The sequence below is a fragment of the Periplaneta americana genome, chromosome 16 (genome assembly GCF_040183065.1).
Source record: "Periplaneta americana isolate PAMFEO1 chromosome 16, P.americana_PAMFEO1_priV1, whole genome shotgun sequence".
Classification (NCBI taxonomy): domain Eukaryota; kingdom Metazoa; phylum Arthropoda; class Insecta; order Blattodea; family Blattidae; genus Periplaneta; species Periplaneta americana.
In genome coordinates this window covers 55,564,741-55,585,142 of record NC_091132.1, presented here as the reverse complement: position 1 = coordinate 55,585,142, position 20,402 = coordinate 55,564,741, and the positions used below count along the sequence as shown (strand labels likewise).

Genomic DNA, 20,402 nt, shown 5'->3' with positions numbered 1-20,402 from the left:
AGTGTTCTGCCCAAGGGCAGATCTTTCACTGCAAACCTAGCATTCTCCAATCTTTCCTATTTTCTGCTTTCCTCCTAGTTTCCGCCTATGATCCGTGTATCTTAATGTTGTCTATCATCTGATATCTTCTTCTGCCCCAAATTCTTCCTCCGTTCACCAATTCTTCCAGTGCATCTTTAAGTACGCGGTTTGCTCTCAGCCAGTGACCAAACCAATTTTTTTTCGTCTTCCTCATCAGTTTCAGCATTATTCTTTCTTCAGTCACTCTTTCCAACATAGTTTCATTTCTTATTCTGTCTGTCCATTTCACACTCTCTATTCTTCTCCATATCCACATTTCAAATGTTTCTATTCGTTTCTCTTCACTTCGTCGTAATGCCCATTTCTGCCCCATACAATACCACACTCCACACAAAGCACTTCACAAGCCTCTTCGTTAGTTGTTTTTCCAGAGGTCGTCAGAAGATGCTTCTTTTTCTATTAAAAGCTTCCTTTGCTATTGCTATCCTCCGTTTGATTTTCTGGCAGCAGCTCATGTTTCTATTTATAGAATACCCCAAGTATTTGAATGTCCATTTGCTCTATTGTCTCATTTAGAATTCGCACCTTTATCTTCTTTTTTTTTTTATTCCGACAAGCATGGTCTTCGTCTTGTTTGTATTTATCTTCATCCCATGCTGCTCAAAGCTTTAATTTAGCTCCAGTAGCATATCCCTTAGTATCGTCTTCTTTTCTGATAACAATGTCATATCATCGTCAAATCTAATGCACTATATTCTTCTTCCTCCTATCACTCCTCTCATGTTCTGAAAACAGTTCTTCACTAAATCGTCTAAGTAGATATTGAACAGATTAGATGATAAAGAGCATTATTTCCGTACTCCTCACCATATTTTAATTCCTTCTGACATTTCTTCACCTATCCTGACTTTCACCCGTTGCTTCATACAGGCCTACAGGTTACACAACAGCCTTCTCTCTTTCCAATCCACACCAATTTTCTTCTGCATTCCTGTAAGTTTACTGCAATTCACTCTGTCAAATGCCTTTTCTAAGTCAACAAATACTACATATACACTTCTTTGTTCTTCTCTAGGAATATTTCGCCCATTGTTCGCAGCAGTCCAATTTCATCTCTCGTACCTTTTCCCTTCCTGAAGCCAAATTACTCATCTTCCAGCTGTCCTCGACCTTAGAATATAAACATCGATTCAGTATTCGCAGGACAATCTTCGCCGAGTGCGATATCAGCCGGTAGTTCTGAACTGTTACATTTCTTGGTATTATTGTTCTTCGATATTGGCAGCAACACTGTCTCCGTAAAATCGTCGGGCCATTCGCCTTTCTCATAAATTTCGTTGCATAATGATAGAATTTCCCTTTTGTCTTCGTTCAAGCATTTCACTAATTCGATGGGGATTCCATCAACTTCTGTTGCTTTCCCATTCTTCACTTCCCTAAGTGATTTAATGAAGTTTTATATTTTATATTTAAATTAACCTAGAAGGTTACATAATGTTAAAATGTAGTAGAAATATTTTACAAATACTTTCAGTTTTCCTTAGAATACTTACGCATATCAAATTTAGTTTTCGATACATAAATGAGCCCTTCGACGTCACCAAGTACGTACGACCTCAATTTTATTAACTCTCTTTCATCTGAAAGGTCATTTCCACCTTTCGTGTCTATTGCCGATACAAAATTTCGGCATTTGATGTGTTTTTCTGATTCGCTTTTTTTTTTACCGTCCAGTCACATAATAAAATTACGAAGTAGTACTTGATTTTACTTCATCTGCAGATATAGGCCGACTGTTGACGACAGTCTTCTTTGCATGGTTTGGTTCATCATGTTCATTGTGTGGATGTAATCATATGATTCGCTTCTTGAAACCCTTGCCAATATGCTTTATTACACATTTCATTGTACAAAGTATAAAATCATTTGTAAGTGCCTTCATAAACCACAGTGACAGACATTTAAATTGATTAACACACAACTTCACACCCCAAATACTTCGCAGAAACAGAAGTTTTTACACAATGTCCACTTGTCGCGATTTATTCTCGCCAGCCAAACGTCTCTTCTTCAGATATTTTATAAATTTTTACACTTTTCTCGTTTATCTTGCCTTGCATAACATCAAAATACATAATACTGTTACATTTTATTGCCTTCAAACTCATCGTCATACACGTATTTCAATGTATGTACGTTTTTTTAGTAGGTTATTCTACGACGCTTTATCACTTCTTAGGTTATTTAGCGTCTGAATGAGATGGAGGTAATAATGCCGGTGAAATGAGTCCGGGGTCCAGCACCGAAAGTTACCCAGCATTTGCTCATATTGGGTTGAGGGAAAACCCCGGAAAAAACCTCAACCAGGTAACTTGCCCCAACCGGGAATCGAACCCGGGCCACCTGGTCAGACGCGCTAGCCGTTACTCCACAGGTGTGGACTGTATGTATGTATGTATGTATGTATGTATGTATGTATGTATGTATGTATGTATGTATGTATGTATGTATGTATCCAATGCCTATCCACTTCACTTTACGAGATTCGGGTTCCGCAAATTGCGGATAGGTGGCAGGACTGTGACCCATTTTCTAGTTGTACACCACTTCGGCGGCCACACTGTACATGTGTATCTGTGGAGAGTTATGTCGTGTACTAGGGTGAGTGTATGTGTAAGGGTGTAGTGTCTGAAATGAGTGATGATATGAAGATGAGGAAAGGAGAAGGGAAAATCCGGTGCCGGCATGTAGCGTACTCCCGTCGAATAGAACCATGGGGTCGCCAGGCTTAACATCCTCGTCCGACGGACGAATCACTACCAACAGTGACATATGCCTTTTCTTCGTTTTTCTGTAATACTGCTCTACGAAGTTGTCAAACTCAAAAATGGCGCCGGAGTTACGTGAACCAATGAGAGAGAAGCACACTCTACGGTAAGTTTATGAACTACGTTGTATTCTTGATCTACAGTGATCCAGTTTGTGCTTCTCTCTACTGTAAAATTCTGTAATTATACAAAATCCTTTGAGAAATAATCATAGCATACCATTTGCAGCAATCTAGGTACATAATCACGTAGTAGTTTTATTAAATCTGTAAACAATATTGATATGTTATTTCAATGTTATCAAGGTAGTGAAAAATAACTATGTATATATGTCAATAGTATTCAACTTGATTACAATCCGTTGCAGATGCTGACTCCTAACGTCAACATCTATAACTAATGTATTACGTGAAAATTGCCAAGGACGCTGGGTAGCCTGCAACATTTTCTTCATTTGAAGAAATTGAAAACTTAGTGTGAAAGTAATTTATCGCAAATGTGCCGAATAGTAATAAAAATGTACAGAAAGTGCACAGATAATAATTCTTATTCTATTAAGTTGTACGACTTAAGAATTATACATTAGAAGTACTTAATCGAATCTTGTCTTTTAATCAGACATACACGCACCATTCTAAATACGGCACGGCATTTTTTTTTTTCATTGTAATAGTATTGCATAAATCGTGACGCTTGTGTTAATTATGGAAGTAAGATTTCTTCGAAGTGCCCAACGGAGTTCTCGTATTATGTCATCCTTCACCTGTAATTTTGTGTGCATAAAAAGTTGAGGACGTCATATTAAATTTGCTTGCGTCTATTGCACGAAATAAAACACGAAAGTGTTATTGTGTATTGTGTGATGGTTCGTTACGAAATAGAATGCGAAAAATTTCCTACTGTTAGATTAAGACGTCGAAATGGATTTCGCTCTTAACCAGTTGTCTTTAAACTTCTAATTTTGAATTACGTTCTCTACAAATAAGTCTATTTATTCCAAGTAAATACATTACATATATTCTCTTAGGAAAGTTCAGGATAATAGACAGGGTTTGGAGTTGAATGGGTTACATCAGCTTCTTGTCTATGCGGATGACGTGAATATGCTAGGAGAAAATCCACAAACGATTAGGGAAAACGCGGAAATTCTAGTTGAAGCAAGTAAAGCGATAGGGTTGGAAGTAAATCCCGAAAAGACGAAGTATATGATTATGTCTCGTGACCAGAATATTGTACGAAATGGAACTATAAAAATTGGAGATTTATCTTTCGAAGAGGTGGAAAAATTCAAATATCTTGGAGCAACAGTAACAAATATAAATGACACTCAGGAGGAAATTAAACGCAGAATAAATATGGGAAATGCCCGTTATTATTCGGTTGAGAAGCTTTTGTCATCTAGTCTTCTTTCAAAAAATCTGAAAGTTAGAATTTATAAAACAGTTATATTACCGGCTGTTCTGTATGGTTGTGAAACTTGGACTCTCACTTTGAGAGAGGAACAGAGATTAAGGGTGTTTGAGAATAAGGTTCTTAGGAAAATATTTGGGGCTAAGAGGGATGAAGTTACAGGAGAATGGAGAAAGTTACACAACGCAGAGCTGCACGCGTTGTATTCTTCACCTGACATAATTAGGAACATAAAATCCAGACGTTTCGAAAACACAAAGTATATGATTATGTCTCGTGACGAGAATATTATAGGAAATGGAAATATAAAAATTGGAAATTAATCTTTTGAAGAAGTGGAGAAATTCAAATATCTTGGAGCAATAGTAACAAATATAAATGATACTCGGGAAGAAATTAAACGCAGAATAAATATGGGAAATGCCTGTTATTATTCGGTTGAGAAACTTTTATCATCCTGTCTGCTGTCAAAAAATCTGAAAGTTAGAATTTATAAAACAGTTATATTACCGGCTGTTCTGTATGGTTGTGAAACTTGGACTCTCACTCTGAGAGAGAAACAGAGATTAAGGGTGTTTGAGAATAAGGTTCTTAGGAAAATATTTGGGGCTAAGAGGGATGAAGTTACAGGAGAATGGAGAAAGTTACACAACGCAGAGCTGCACGCATTGTATTCTTCACCTGACATAATTAGGAACATAAAATCCAGACGTTTGAGATGGGCAGGACATGTAGCACGTATGGGCGAATCCAGAAATGCATATAGAGTGTTAGTTGGGAGACCGGAGGGAAAAAGACCTTTGGGGAGGCCGAGACGTAGGTGGGAAGATAATATTAAAATGGATTTGAGGGAGGTGGGATATGATGGTAGAGACTGGATTAATCTTGCTCAGGATAGGGACCAATGGCGGGCTTATGTGAGGGCGGCAATGAACCTCCGGGTTCCTTAAAAGCCAGTCACTAAGTAAGTATATTCTCTTACAGATAAATAAATAGAGGACAGAACTATAGGAAAATAATAAGTAATGTAAGTGTTGTGAAATGTAGAAAATGGAAATGTAGATAGAAAATAATGGAAAAGAATGATTAAGAGCAGATAGATTTGAGAATAGAGAATGAAAAAAATGAAATATAATAAAAAATAATTAATAATGCAGATTATGAAGTCAAGTAATATGCAATATTAAATACAAAAGCGAGAAATGGAAGTGAGGCAGTCTAGGTACGAGAAAGAATAGAAGAGGTTAGATAAGGATAGATAGCAATTGAGGGGATGAGAAGTCAAGGGGTACAAATGACATTTCTAAGTACACGGGTTAAGTGCATCCCACGTAAGTTAAAGCATATCAAATTTTACTGTATTTTAACCACTTCACACACTAGAATAGAAATAAAAGTTTCACTGAATTTACGAATGTTTAAGTACTTTCAACCAAATTTTCTCAAGTGTACTTATACCCTTGACTTCTACCTCCTCAATTCAGTTAAAACAGAACAATAGCAAGTAATCACGAAATATTTGACAAATGAATATATTAACATAAAAGGGTAGTGTATGCGTAGGCCTATATTTTAAAGGGATGGTGGATCGAAAAGCAGAAATGTATAGGTCCACCATAACTATGAAATTGTAAAGTTGGCTGACAAATAAATATAAAATATCAAAAAATTCTCTTATAGTCATTTCTTGCGTGTTTAGTGTAAATTTACCCTCTCTCCTTATCATATTTTATGTATAATTATTTGTTGGAATATCATTTCCGTTTGGTGGAAAATGTGAAAAAATGGTTCCTTCTCCTTTACTGTGTATCTGGCAGTTTTGGATATGACATTCCGACAACAAGGGTTTTCACAAAAGATAGTGAGGTTTTACTCGAAAGATAATTTAGAAAATTACCGATGTTCAGAATTTCCGAGGAAAAAGGGATGTTCCGGGTGGGGGGTCTTTACCTCAAAAACCGGTGTTTTAAGTAGTATCAGGCACGTATGTTATTATAGTTTTTGCATGATCGCGTTTTTAATTGTATTTACAGCTATTGTTGTTAGGCCTTGAAAGTTAGAATTCCCACTTATGACTTTATTATGTAAATCGTGTTTATTTATCACTTAACACTAATATGTCTTCCACAATGTTTTTTTTATATTATTTTTATTATGTATATTTTATTAAATTGTCGGTTTCTTGTTAATTATGTGAATCCTAATTTCTTGTAATTTAATACAAATATGTATTCCGATGTGTCTATTTTTATTTTTATTGTGTACATTTAATAGAATTATCGGCTTCTGATTTTATGTGATTCGTATTTGGATTCTAATAACATTAATATGTATTGCACTGTATTTATTTTTGTTTTGTTAGATAAATTTTCATTTAACTACTTCTTTTGATTTCATTATGTAAATCGTATCTATATGTAACTTAAATCCGATTCATTTATATAGGCCTAAGTATCTTGAAATAATGTAAGCAAGTTTTAATCCTGGTTCAGTGCCAGAGAAGGCCCTACGACCTTAACTCTGTCACGTAAAATAATAATAATAATAATAATAATAATAATAATAATAATAATAATATTATTATTATTATTATTATTATTATTATTATTGCAACGGTAATGTGATCTCCTCCATGGTAATGTCATTTTTGTTAAGGCCTCCTATTATGTAACATGTAGGTTCTGTATTAAAGTTCATATGTTATCTTTATTTGCAGTTTTCAAATTTTACTCTTCTGAAAGTATAACACCGAGCGGGCTAGCAGCGTGGTAGAGGGCTGGCCTTGCTTTCGGGAGGTCCGGGATTCGATCCCAAGGGCCGGCAATCCTAACTGAGGTTTTTAATGGTTTCTTCAGTTATTTCCAGGCAAATTCCGGGATTGTACCTCTTGAAAGTCCGGCCATGGACGGCGATCCTGCCCTTAATCCTTTCATATGTGTGAGTGAATGCTGTGTAATGTCTTAAATGTTTGTGTTGTATCGGAGGTGGCCCTGGCATTGAGCTGATCCCTCCTCTGGGGAGGCCAGCGAATAGGGATTATAAAGAATGGACACTGAGCGAATTTTCCTGTGTTTTGTTTCTCTGTGCGCAGCGTTTAGTTCCACTTTCAAGCGCTAGAGGTTAGTGTAATCGAGTATACGCTAAGATAATAATTGAGAATAGAATTGAGACACAGGATCCAAACATCGCTTACCTTATTGCATAATCCAGTAACGCTTTGCTTCAAATAAATTCAAGTTAACAGCTTTTCCTTATTTCTCAGTGACAAACTAGTTGTAATAATAATATTTTATATATCAGATATAATAAATTATATTATAAAATAATATAATAAATTATAAAATTAAGTATCGAATTCGTTTAATATTTGTATATAATATAATATAGGTATATGGTTTTACTTCTCGTTTCCATTTTTCATTTTCAGCGCTGTCAAATCATTACATATTTTAATTGTTGTTGGGGTCAACGTCTCAACTCTCATTATAAAGGAACTCTAAGAGTCTAGACATTACAGTTAATGACGGATTTATTATTTTATGGATCCAATTTATTTTATTTGAGTACATAATGTACCTAGATGTATTAATTATATATGTTATATTTCCGCTGTGTCGACTGCTAGCTGGTGTGATGTCAGCGCCAACTCTAGAAAGAAAGCAGAATCTCACGCTCTAGCTGGCTTGAAGGTCATTGAAATCAGTCCGGCTACATCAAAGGTACCGACGCGAAGTGTCCATTCTTTATAATCCCTATTCGCTGGGGAGGCCCTCTACGTCCTTGTGTGGTCAAAAAAGTATGTATGTGATCCATAGATTAATTCCTCTCCAGACAGGTCGCGGCCCTGTAAGGCCCGGGTGGTGTCGGTCGTGTAAATGAACCTACAAGGGAGAGGTTAAACTAAGGGAAAGAAGAAGAAGAAGAAGAAGAAAGTATAATTTTTAACCTAACAGATTCTCATAACTTTTAGAAATATATAAAGTAATGAAACAAAATGTCAAATCTTCGTCCTTTTTTTTCCCTTCTCTTGCTTCACTTCTGTCTGTCATTCCTTATTGCTTCTCGTCTTTTCCTTCCACACTCTCGTTCTTTTTTCAATGTCTCTTCTCTGTTCATCTTATCTCGCGTTTTAAACTTTATTTCGGATTTGCGTCTTGCCTTTTTGCAGAATACTCATAATTACCACTGTTTTTTTAACGTAAATACGTCTGTTATTTGGATCCGAGGTAAGGACGGCAGTACGAAAACGATACGCCACATAGTGGGCCAGAATCTCATTCCAGCTGGAAAAAATTGTATTTTTCAAAGTCACTGGAGTTGGTGTTTCTATTCTGTAAAAACTAACCACATGTCTGCACTTCAGAAATTCGCAGCGCAGAAAGGGATTCAGAAAGAGTAACAATAGTAATTACTAGAGATCAATGGCGGTTCCTCAGGGGAGGGAAGGGAGGAACGTCCTCCTCACATTTTTCTTCTTCTGAAAGTAAATACCAAATAAAATACGTGCTTTGAAATTCAAGGAAGATTCAATAATATTTAAGTTCACAGCTATAAGAAAACCTCGGTTGATCGAGTTTTAAACGATGCGCGCTCATGTGCTGCTAGAAAACTGTGAGAAAGATGCGAGATTGTTTGTGTGGAGGAAAGTCAATCCATTCCTCCTTTACTTCAGTTAGCACACACAGATAACAGCGCACTAGCGGCCAGAGAAAGAAGCAGAGTTTCAAAGCGAGTAAATGAACGGAGAGGGAGGAGGTCCTCCTCTGAATCAGCGCATGGGAGAGAAATAGAAACCGACTGGTCGTGCAGCAAGCTCGCTACCGCTGCCATCTAACGATCTTGCATTCAACCAGACTAACACACATCTAGGAGGAGGCACAATAAAAACAGTTTTAACGCAACGCTATGAAAGACACCATATAAACTTTTTTTAAAATTATGAATCAAAAATATTATTCATTGCACTTTATATAGACTACTATTCATGGTTTGAAACTTTCAAGGATATTTGAAAGTTAAAGTCGGGTTTATATAAAACAAAGATATATAGACTACTATTCATGGTTTGAAACTTTCAAGGATATTTGAAAGTTAAAGTCGGGTTTATATAAAACAAAGAGGAAGTAGTTCTACTTTAGTATCGCAGATCTTTATGGCCCATGAAATTCACTTCCATTCATTGTGTACTAGACAGGGCAACAGCCAAGTTGTCAGTTTTGTACAAATATATTTGAAATTGAAAGTAGGTACCCCAAACTACATTATTTCTAATATAAAAAATTGGCCACCGGCAACTTTGAACAATAATGGTAGTATGGCTTTACAAGAACTGATATTCTTCAAAAGCATGTGATACTGAACTTGTAAAATGTACATGTGGCAACACAGATCACGTGGGTGGGTGCAGTGTTCTCGCTTTCCTCAGATTATTTCCCATTCCCATTTCCGCGGTTCCGATTACGTGTTAGTGGCTATAGAGTCTTCCAACACGTGTGATGCTGTAGTGTGCTCGAAAAATGCTGCGAGGTGAATTTCCTTGTAATTTTTAATTTGTGCAATTATTCAACAATGAATGGAAGTGAAAACATTACATATTTTGGAAAATTTAGGAAACTCAGTTTACAAGAACAGATTATTGCTATACAGAAGGGAAGGTCAACCCCAACATTATCTGGTCTTACATGTATGCATGTTGGTTAATTTGTAGCATGTTTCATTCAAGAAGGTGTCATTTCGTCCTGTTACCGTCTTTCCTCCTCTTAAGAAATACGCAGGAGCCGCCACTGCTAGAGATGAACAATGATCGAGAAAGCGAGACTAACAGCGACCGCAAAGCCGAAAACCCGCACGACAACGTTGTATTACGTCGCGTAAAGACTGGTTGTGAGTCTTCCGAGATTCGATATTGATCATCTCCCGAAGTCCCGAAGTCAAGAAGCCTTGAATGTCACAGTTGTTTATACCTGACTGAACTTCTATCTACTTTGGCAACTGTTATATATGTATAAACAATCAAGTAGCCTATTTGAAACATCTCTACCTTTCAGTGTAGAATAATCCGTTCCCCAGTCTTATTAAAAGGCTAGGAATTTTCTTTTCATATGTTTTAAGATCAAGACGTGTGAAATCTCAAGTAAAAAGATATTGTCATGTTTTATGTTTCTTAGAAATGCAAATTTATTTGAGAATTGTTTTTTTTTTTTTATTTATATAACCATAGGTAGCCTAATATCATAATAGAACCAGAACATTTTGATAACTAAGATATTGTTCTGTTTTGTCTTTTTGTCTCATTTAAACATTTAAAATGTTATTTATTTCAATGATGTATGTTATTTAAAGTTACGAAATCTTTCCACGCCGACAAAATGCTATTTCGAAAATGATGAGCGAGACTCGAAGCGCACGAGAATGACGAGCCGAGACTCGAAAGACAAATGCAACGAACACAGCGAGTGTGAGCGGCAGTTAGTTTTGTTCATCTCTAGTAAATACATAACGGAAGTTGATGATTGATAAACACCTAAATATTGTTTTGTATTTTGGTCTCAAAAATTCCGTGCAAGCAAGTGCCGATTTTTTTAAATCTCAGTATAAAAATGAACTTCAAGGTCGAAAATTAAATTTTCAATTCAGTGACTTCGAACATAGTTATTACAGTACTGACATGAAATAAATTAATTAAACTTTATATAAAGCAATGTATAATGTTTTAAAGTGCATTCACGGAACACTAAAAATATGTAGCTCAAACGATTGTATCGCCAATTTAGTTATGATTCTGTTTTAAGCGGAAGACGGTACACTGCACTGCCTTACGTGCTGCTCATGGTCATACCACAGTCTAGTATATACAGTCACGAAGCTTGAGTTTATGAGGGTACTAGGAACAATAGACTGTGCAGGTACTATGTCGCATTGTCTGCGATGAGGCGATAGTAGCGATCCTAGTGGTTAGCAACTATCTATGGATGCATATTTACTACGTATTGAGCTTCGTGACTGTAAGGTAATTCGGGGAAGATGCCAGTTGGGGGAAGACGCAACTTTGTTTGCAGTTCTTTTATGTGTCAGCAATTGACAGCGCGAATCCTCTAGTTCGAAGAGTATTTACGGGGTGGACACGTGGCGTGTGCATTTGTCTTACTTTATCGTCTTTCATCGCCGTTATTTTGGATCTTGTGAGCATATAGTCTGGTGAGTACACACTTTATAATATTTCGTTGCTTATATTTAAGGTTCATAGATTGATATTTTATTTTAAATGGAGTATCTGCTATATACATGAGTTGTGCATTTTGTTACGCACACTAGACACACAGCTACGGCAACAACCTTGCGGCAGTAGGCAAGTAAGGTAAGTGGCGTCTTCCCCATGTAACTGGAGGAAGACGCAACATGGTTAAGAAATACATTATTTAACCTGTTGTGGGAAAGTTATTATTTGATAATATTTTACATTATATTATTTTACATATTCTCTGATACTTTATAAAAGGTATCAATGATTAAAAATGTAATTCACATTTCATTTCTATGCAGACGATGACTTGAGATTGCAAAATAAAAACAGATCGGACATCTTAGTCAAAATAAAATTTAATTCGAGCTGCTGAAGATGTAAAGTATGGACAAAAATCGTCATAGGCTGCAGCGAGGATGTGTGGCATTCCATACAGAACTCTGAAATGACGAATGGAATCTTCAAACCTTACTAAATGTTCACCAGGTCCTTCCTCTAGCGGAGCATGTGGCAATGGACCTACATCAATAGGTGCTTCTATCAGAACGCATAACGGGATTTCAACTCTGGAAACAATCAGCCCTATTCCTCAAGTAAGGAAATCTGTACTCTTTGGGCGTAAAAAACAAACAGCGGAGATCTCAACTACACGACAGAGAAAAGAAACTATGCGGGAAAATGCCAGAAAAAAAGAAACCTTCCCAACCAAGAAAGAAAAAGAGATTTGTAAGTTCATCTTTCTCTTCTTCTGGTGAAGAAATTAGTCACGATGACAGTGGTAATAGTTTTGATGAGGAAGATGATTTTTGTTGTTTGTTCTGGACACTTTTACGCTAAGAAAGGTTCCAAGTGTGACAGGATTCAGTGCATCGCATGCAAGAAATGGTTGCACGAAGATTGCAGTGGTGATAATTTGCAGGGAATGAAATGTGGTGCAGACTCGTACTAACATTCAGAATTGTGTCCTAATTAATCAATTTTTGCAAAATAATCATGATAAAAGTTTATAATTAATTTCATAGATGTTTCTCTGTAGTTGTAATAAAATACACATAAAATATTCCATGTATGCCATTTACTCTGTTGTTGCATCTTACCCCATACCAAGTGGCATCTTCCCCGTATATATGGGGGAAGATGCCACCCTGACACGATTTCTTTTAACATGAAACATTATTAACAATATATGCACTTCGAAGAGAACGGCAGTTACGTAGACTTTCAGCTCCCCACTACTACCATTAATGCACAACACAATGTCAATACGGCGGTTGCTATCGTCTGCGATACAAAGAACTTTTCTGTTGATTTTCGAGTTTGGCATTTTTTCCGGTTATTATATGCTTATTTAAGTTGTGTTAACTCTCGCTAGTGGTTTTATATTTTATTTTATCCGTCTTAGTATTTATTTTATTATTGTAAATATTTTTGTTTTATCACTATTATTATTATTATTATTATTATTATTATTATTATTATTAATGAATTATTTTGTATTACAATCTTTGTATCATTTCTATCACAATTATTATTATTATTATTATTATTATTATTATTATTATTATTATTATTATTATTATTATTGTTACTATTATTTATATCATCAGCATTATTATATGAACCCTGTAAAATTTATGTAGACTACTGGACTGTACCCGAGCATGAGCATTATGCTCATTTCGGGTATCTATTCATATGTATTCAATTCAAATGTAAATTGTAAATAAATTTGAAATTTGAATTTGGAAAGGAACCAATCATTATACAGAGCCAATTATAATTGAAAAAATACGATACATTTGTTTGTATTGCCTTATCACTTCAGGTTTGAGTTGTATAGCCAAGAAATACCTTAGTTGTGGCGTCTTCCTCCGAATTACCTTATATACTAGACTGTGGTCATATCTACAGTCGATGTTGCAGTTAACCTTGCGGTTTATAAACCCCAAATGCGCTGCCTAGTTATGCCTATAATATCTAGCAATGTCATTTAATGTGTCAACTTCCGTTTGTGTTTCACATAGTGCAATAAATCGGGATAAAATGTCCATAAACGGCTAGTTACTAGCATGAGAATAGCGGGTAAGCCCATCCCTTGTAGCACCCAGATACCAGACTCTCTGCACACTACTGTAGACGTACGTATTACGCAGTTGACGTGTCACTGAATGAAAAGCATTTTTTTAATTATTTGGTTAAATGTATGTAGCGTCACTACGTTTTGCGTATCCCCGTATCACGTAATCGTTATCAATGTGTCACCGCACCCGTCACTCATCCAGGCAGGATGGAAATGGTTCATTCATATCCTGACAACGATACAGGCATGCAGTTCGTTATCAGTGTGATGTGACATAACAATTTGGCCCCCTGCAGTTTCTCAAGTGCTAGTGAATCAGCTACAATTTCAGCGAATTCTGATTCCATTTCCTACAGTTCAGTAAAGGACTGGGTGTAGTTCGTTGCCTTCCGTTTGTCCTGCAGTAACCTTGTACCATGCTAACCGCAAGATCAGAAGTCTGTTTCGCAACGTTTACAATTCTTTCAAAATGTAAATTCGGTTTATAAATTGGATACTTTAAAGTAGAAAGGTGCAAAGTGCCAAAATCATAGAAAACGAAATTATTATGCAGAAAAGTGCAATATTCCTTAGAGGATGATGTATGAAAGAGGTTACATCCACTTGTGTTTCTTAAGCGAGATATTTAGATGTTACGTTGCCAGCACCATGCAGTTTCAGACAGTAAGCGCCCTCTTGAGCTGCATCATAGAATGCAATGGATCTTCAACAGGTCATGTTTGTGCCCAAACTTACACACAGCGAAATGTTTTACAGATGTCAGCTTTCACGTTATAACTTTGGAGTTTGTGTATGGAATACAATGCAGTCTTACATGTGTATGTGGGATGAAAGCATCGCTAGTAGAGGTGCCAATGATATTGCCTCGTGTGTACTAAAACAGATGAATATGGACATAACAAACAAGAAGAATCTGATAACTGTGCAGCTGAAAACAAAAATCGTGTAATGGTTTTCATGTGTCTCTTTTTAGTTGCCATTGGTTTATTTGAGCACATAGAACAAGCGGCCACAGTTTCTTGCAATGCGATTCTGATTTCGCTTTGATTGAAAAACGACAGAAAGTGACAAAAGCCTTCATTCCTATTGACCTGCTTAAAATCGTACAAGTCCCTAAAGTTGTAAAACCATTTCAAACCGTTTCAATGCTAGAGTCATATTTCCTTAATATGCAAGATGTTGCTGATCAACAAATTTCCATCAAGAACTTGAATACGAGTATTTCTAAGGCATGTTGCATTCAGTATGATGTTGGTAAAGCAGGTAGTGTTTCTGTGAAATAGTCCCATGATAATGAAGCAGTGCATATCATTAAAGTGCTTAAAAAAACATGAAAGATGTGCAGTCAGCATTGTTTCAAGTTCAAGCATAAAATAGGGAAATTACTGAAGAAAAGAAGGGGGATCTACTAGCAATGACTCCCTATCTTCCAAATGAGGAGCATAGGCAGTTCTACAGGCAGAGCTGTGAGTAAAAATTGCTCCAGAATAGGAAAAAATAGGTATTGGACTTTGCACCATTCTACTGCAACTGTACCCATTACTTAACCCTTTTCACAATCTGTGTTATATAATTAAATATGGAGAAATAATGTCTTTACATACCACTATTATTAATGAGTAAACACTATACTATTGCTGTTTTCTATCAGTAAAAAAAACATGACACAAATATGTGCAATTCTGTGGTGTTCGGGTAAAGGGGGATAAGTCATTTTTTTGTGCAGGTGAAATTTTATTCCCCAGATGAACACACAAGTTAAATTATACAAGTGAGTGTGCAAAAATGAAAGAATACTAGCAGTTGTTGTGCTTTATTTGTGTAGAAAATTATTTGTAATAATGGTTCAAAGTTTAATTTTCATTTTTCTTCAAACTCATTTTTATGACTTATCTCCCTTTACCCAAACACCACAGAATTATTCTTATAGCTACATTTTTTATCTTATCTCCAATGTTTCATTTTGGCACTTTGCACCCTTCTACTTTAAAGTATCCAATTGTAAACTTCTCTTTCAAAATCTAAATTTGGAAATTATTACGATGTATCGAAGTACATATATTTCCGTGCAGAAATTCTGCGTCATCATATGATGACGGATGAGTGGGACAGAGAAAAATTTCTCTCCGGCACCGGCACATGTGTGGATATTGTGCCACTGTCATACATCTATGAAGCAGTGCATGAGGGTAGGCCACTAGAGCGAACCCAAGAGGTGGAACTTAAAATGAGAGAATTCAATCCGGCATTGGGATGGGAATTCGGTGTGGCTTAATGGATAGAGCGTCAGCACGTAGAGCTGGAAACCCGGGTTCAAATCCCGGTGCCGGAGAGAAAATTTTCTCTGTTCCACTCATCCATCATCATAAATTTGGAAAGTTGAACTTTACAAAGAAAGACCAATTTTCACAAACTTCGTTACTTTACAAGTCTTTTTTTTCACAGTGAAGGAGTACTTTCACTAGTGTGTACATTTTACTTGTAAAACCAGCACATTTTCTAAGAATTTTTTGTTCTTAGGTGTGTAAAGTTTGACAGTCCAACAAATTATTTATAAAGGAAATACATATTCATTAAATTCATTTAGGTCCTAATTAGTAACTGAATGCCATTAAGTCTTTAACTAAAAGAATTGTAGTGTATAGCACTAGTTCTAGTGACTCAAATGAAGATACTGAATTTAATAAAAGAAAACGTAATATTTAAATTGTATGTTCATCTGGGGAACAAAATTCCATCTGCACAAAAAAAATGATTTATCTCCCTTAACCCGAACACCACAGAAATATAGCCTACATATTATGATGTACTTACATACATGTTAATGTAAGTCGTAGACCAACCAACGCATTGGTGTAATAGACCAATCACAACACGAAACTTTACGATCTACAATACAGAGATTATATGGTAACTTTATATTTCTTGGTGATCGCTTACGTAATTCATTTTAGGGTAAAATATAAACATATTATGCTTTGATAGTGGGAAAGACACGGCAACTCTAGCTCTGCTTCTTAGTGATTTTCCTTTAACTGTCGCTGATGACATCGCGTAGTGCATAATCGTGTCTGTCAGTTTATTTGGCTAATTTTGTAGAGCTTGTCACACTTTACAAATTCTGTAACAGAGTTCAAATTGTTGCATGATTATCGATGCTATCATTTATCACAAAAGACGCACCAGGAAAGCTCAGTCAAGCCTTGGTTTTTCTGAACCGATGCATGCGACGTGCGAGGTGCGAGGCCCGCCTCGCACTAATCCGGACTACACGACAGATAGTGAGTGGTTTCTATGACCTCACATCTCGCAGACAGAAACCACTCACTATCTCTCGTGTAGTCCGGATTTGTGCGAGGCGGGCCTCGCATCTCGCATGTCGCATGCGTCGGTTCAGAAAAACCAATTAAAAGCTATAGCATCTGAGTAGCGACTTAAAGATACCGGATTCAATTACCCATGGTGGCGGGATTTTTCTCAATGTCAGAACTTGTAGAATGGCTGCAGATTCTATCAGTTTTCTGTCAATTGAGTACCAGATCTTTCTCGGGAACAAGGGATTTTGGAACGTGGTGCTGACAACACTACCTCATTCTAATGCCTGAGATGCGGGCCTCGCATATCGCATGTCGCATGCGTCGGTTCAGAAAAACAAAACTTTAAAAGCTATAGCATCTGAGTAGCGACTAAAAGATACCGGGTTCAATTACCGATGGTGGCGGGATTTTTCTCAATGTCAGAACTTGTAGAATGGCTGCAGGTTCTATCAGCTTTCTGTCAATTGAGTACCGGATATTTCTCGGGGACAAAGGGATTTCGGAAAGTGGTGCTGACAACACTACCTCATTCTAATGCCTGAGATGCGGGCTTCGCATCTCGCATGTCGCATGCGTCGGTTCAGAAAAACAAAACTTTAACTGCTATAGCATCTGAGTAGCGACTGAAAGATACCGGGTTCAATTACCGATGGTGGCGGGATTTTTCTCAATGTCAGAACTTGTAGAATGGCTGCAGGTTCTATCAGCTTTCTGTCAATTGAGTACCGGATCTTTCTCGGGGACAAAGGGATTTCGGAACGTGGTGTTGACAACACTACCTCATTCTAATGCCTGAGATATGAAAGCAAGGAGCTCTACTTCTATGTCTCCTAAGCTCTTTCAAGGTATCTAAAGAGGGTAACAGTTCCTACCAAAAACTAAGGAATAATCGGGATCTTAAGACAGACTAATGTCTGTTCAAGCCACTTACAGATATATACTAGAAGTTTCCGGGCAGTGGTAGTGGATACAATGGCTTCTCCTCGAACGTGGTCCACCAAACGCCCAAAGGTCAACGACGCTAGGAAGTGTCCCAAATGAGGCAAAACCGATAACACGCGGTCCTAGAACCAAAATAACGAAGATTAGCTATTTATCTTATAATTTTATGAAAACGGACGATAGGAAAATTTCAATAAAGTATAGGATTTTTAATTAAACAGTTTTCATCTGTTTTAAGACAGGTAACAGATTCTTGGCTCTATTCCACTACGACCTAAGAAGATTATGTTATTAGAAGTATCACCTATTATCCAATGGAGTAAATGAGCACAATAACTTCTGTAACTCCTCTTGAAGAAAGCAGCACTCCAGAAAATACTAGCATTAAATTAACAACTTACGTAATACAGTTTTCCTAAAAGATTGAAGAAATATTCAGTAGGCCTAACAGAATACTATGAAATTAAAATGACAAATGACAATATGCCAAACAAATTTCTTACAAACACACTATTATTAGGGAAAATAAAAACGCTAAGAACTTGTGCATCAGTCTGTTACCCTCTATCTACGAGGATCACTCCAAAAGTAATGCACAACATTATTTTAATTTCATTTTTTATTCTATACCTTTGCAATTTATAGAGGTCATATATACATCATTTTCGCTTGTATTCAAATTTAATTTAAGTCGTTCCCTTGAGTGGTGCCACGATAGCACTCCTTCAAGATGGCTGCTGTACTTGACATTCGTCAGAAGCAACGTGCTGTTATCGAGTTCCTATGCTGTGAGAACGAGACAGTGGAAAACATTCACAAGTAGTTGTAAAAGGTGTATGGAGATGCAGCTGTCGATCGCAGTACGGTTAGTAGGTGGGCAAGCAGATCATCTGGTGAAAGAGTGCACGCCAATATTCGGGATACTCCTTGCAGCGGCAGACCCTGCACTACACGACGTCCTGACAATGTGCAGCGCGTTAACATGATTGTGGCTGACAAACGCGTAACAGTGAAAGAATTGTCACTCCAAGTTGGAATAGGAGAAGCAAGTGTGTGCAGAATATTGAAACAGTGGGGTTAAAAAGATTTGTGCTCGCAAAGAAACCCGAAAAATAGTGTGCAGCAAACTTTTGGACCAGTATGAGAATGGTGAGATGACTTTCTTGCAAGAATTGTGACAGGAGATGAAAAGACCACAGACCAAATCAGAAAACTTCGATGGACAACACTGAAACATCCGCCTTACAGTCCTGATCTGGTACCATGCGATTACCATCTCTTTGGTAAACTAAAGGAATCCCTTCGCGGAACGAGGTTTGAAGATGATTCCCTCGTGCACGCTGTTAAAGAGTGGCTCAGACGTGTTGGTCCAGACTTTTCCCGTGCAGGCCCTCGTTCCAAGGTGTCGTTAAGGCAGTTGAAAGGAACGGGGATTATGTAGAAAAGTGACATTTTGTTCCTAAAGGTTGTATCTACATTCTATGAAAATAGCAAAGCTGTAGGATAAAAATGTAATTTTTAAATAAATGTTGTGCATTACTTTTTGAGTACAAGATAGATTCAAAAGATACGTATATGTAAATAATTTCTAGAAAAAATGTCGGTAACAGTTATTTCTTTTTGTAGCCAAAACACTCAAAAATATAATTGGCTTGCATAGGCCAAGCAAAAATCACAAGAAACCTAAATCTTTCCCAGATTAAGGAAGATATGAATTTGAAGACTCATTTTTTACAAAATATTATTGTAACAGGTCAGGTAATAGTCTTTGTTTCGATACGAGACTTGATCATATTAATGACAATTTGAAAAAAATGGCGAAGGATCGATTCAGACCTGTACAACTATAGGTATTGCTCTAGTATATTTCAAGACGAAGATGATAAAGAAGTGGAGATTGATTGTTGGTGGAGAGATGAAAGAAACCTCCGAGAAAACCTTCACAACCTTGACTTTGTCCATCACAAACATAACTCCGCCATCACCGAGATTTGAACTCAGTTCTGCGGTCGTTGTAAGTCAGCGCTCTGCCACCTGACTACCAAGGCGGGTAGTTGAAGAGTAAATTTATGATAAAATTATCGCATTTCGATAGGGAGACTTTTACGTTCTCATTTGCAATGGATATCTCAGAACGTAAATAAACACATGCTATCGTTATCTGTTGAAGGACGGCACTTCGTAAATGTTTTCCTCGGAAAATAATGCGATATATACAAAACCACTTTCCTGTTTGACAATGAATGGGTGGACTCACTTCACAGAGGGGACCGGATTTTATTCGTTACTAGGGTTTTCGTAACACTAAACATGACTCTTACCAGTTATCACTAACCTTCAATATTTCCATTCAAAGGACTTACAAGCGATTACAACCCATTCACTAAAATATGAAAATATAATTAACAGGAAAACAAATGTGTGTGTAGCCTCTACGAGCGGCAGAAGTGAAATTTCTTAAGTTGCAAATATACATACATACATACATACATACATACATACATACATACATTCATTCATTCATAGTGTTCTGCCCTTGGACAGGACTTTCACTGCAAACC

At 36.8% G+C, this 20,402-nt stretch overlaps 1 protein-coding gene across 6 annotated transcripts in view; it reads right to left on the bottom strand.

Moving 5' to 3' along the window:
• The window catches only part of LOC138716301 (uncharacterized transporter slc-17.2-like), a 341,565-nt gene that overhangs the window by 200,211 nt on the left and 120,952 nt on the right, over positions 1-20,402 (bottom strand). For all 6 annotated transcript variants that reach the window (XM_069849236.1, XM_069849237.1, XM_069849233.1 and 3 more), the window contains one exon: positions 17,831-17,963. In XM_069849236.1, the coding sequence (XP_069705337.1) occupies positions 17,831-17,963 (133 nt within the window). The remainder of the gene's footprint in view (positions 1-17,830; positions 17,964-20,402) is intronic.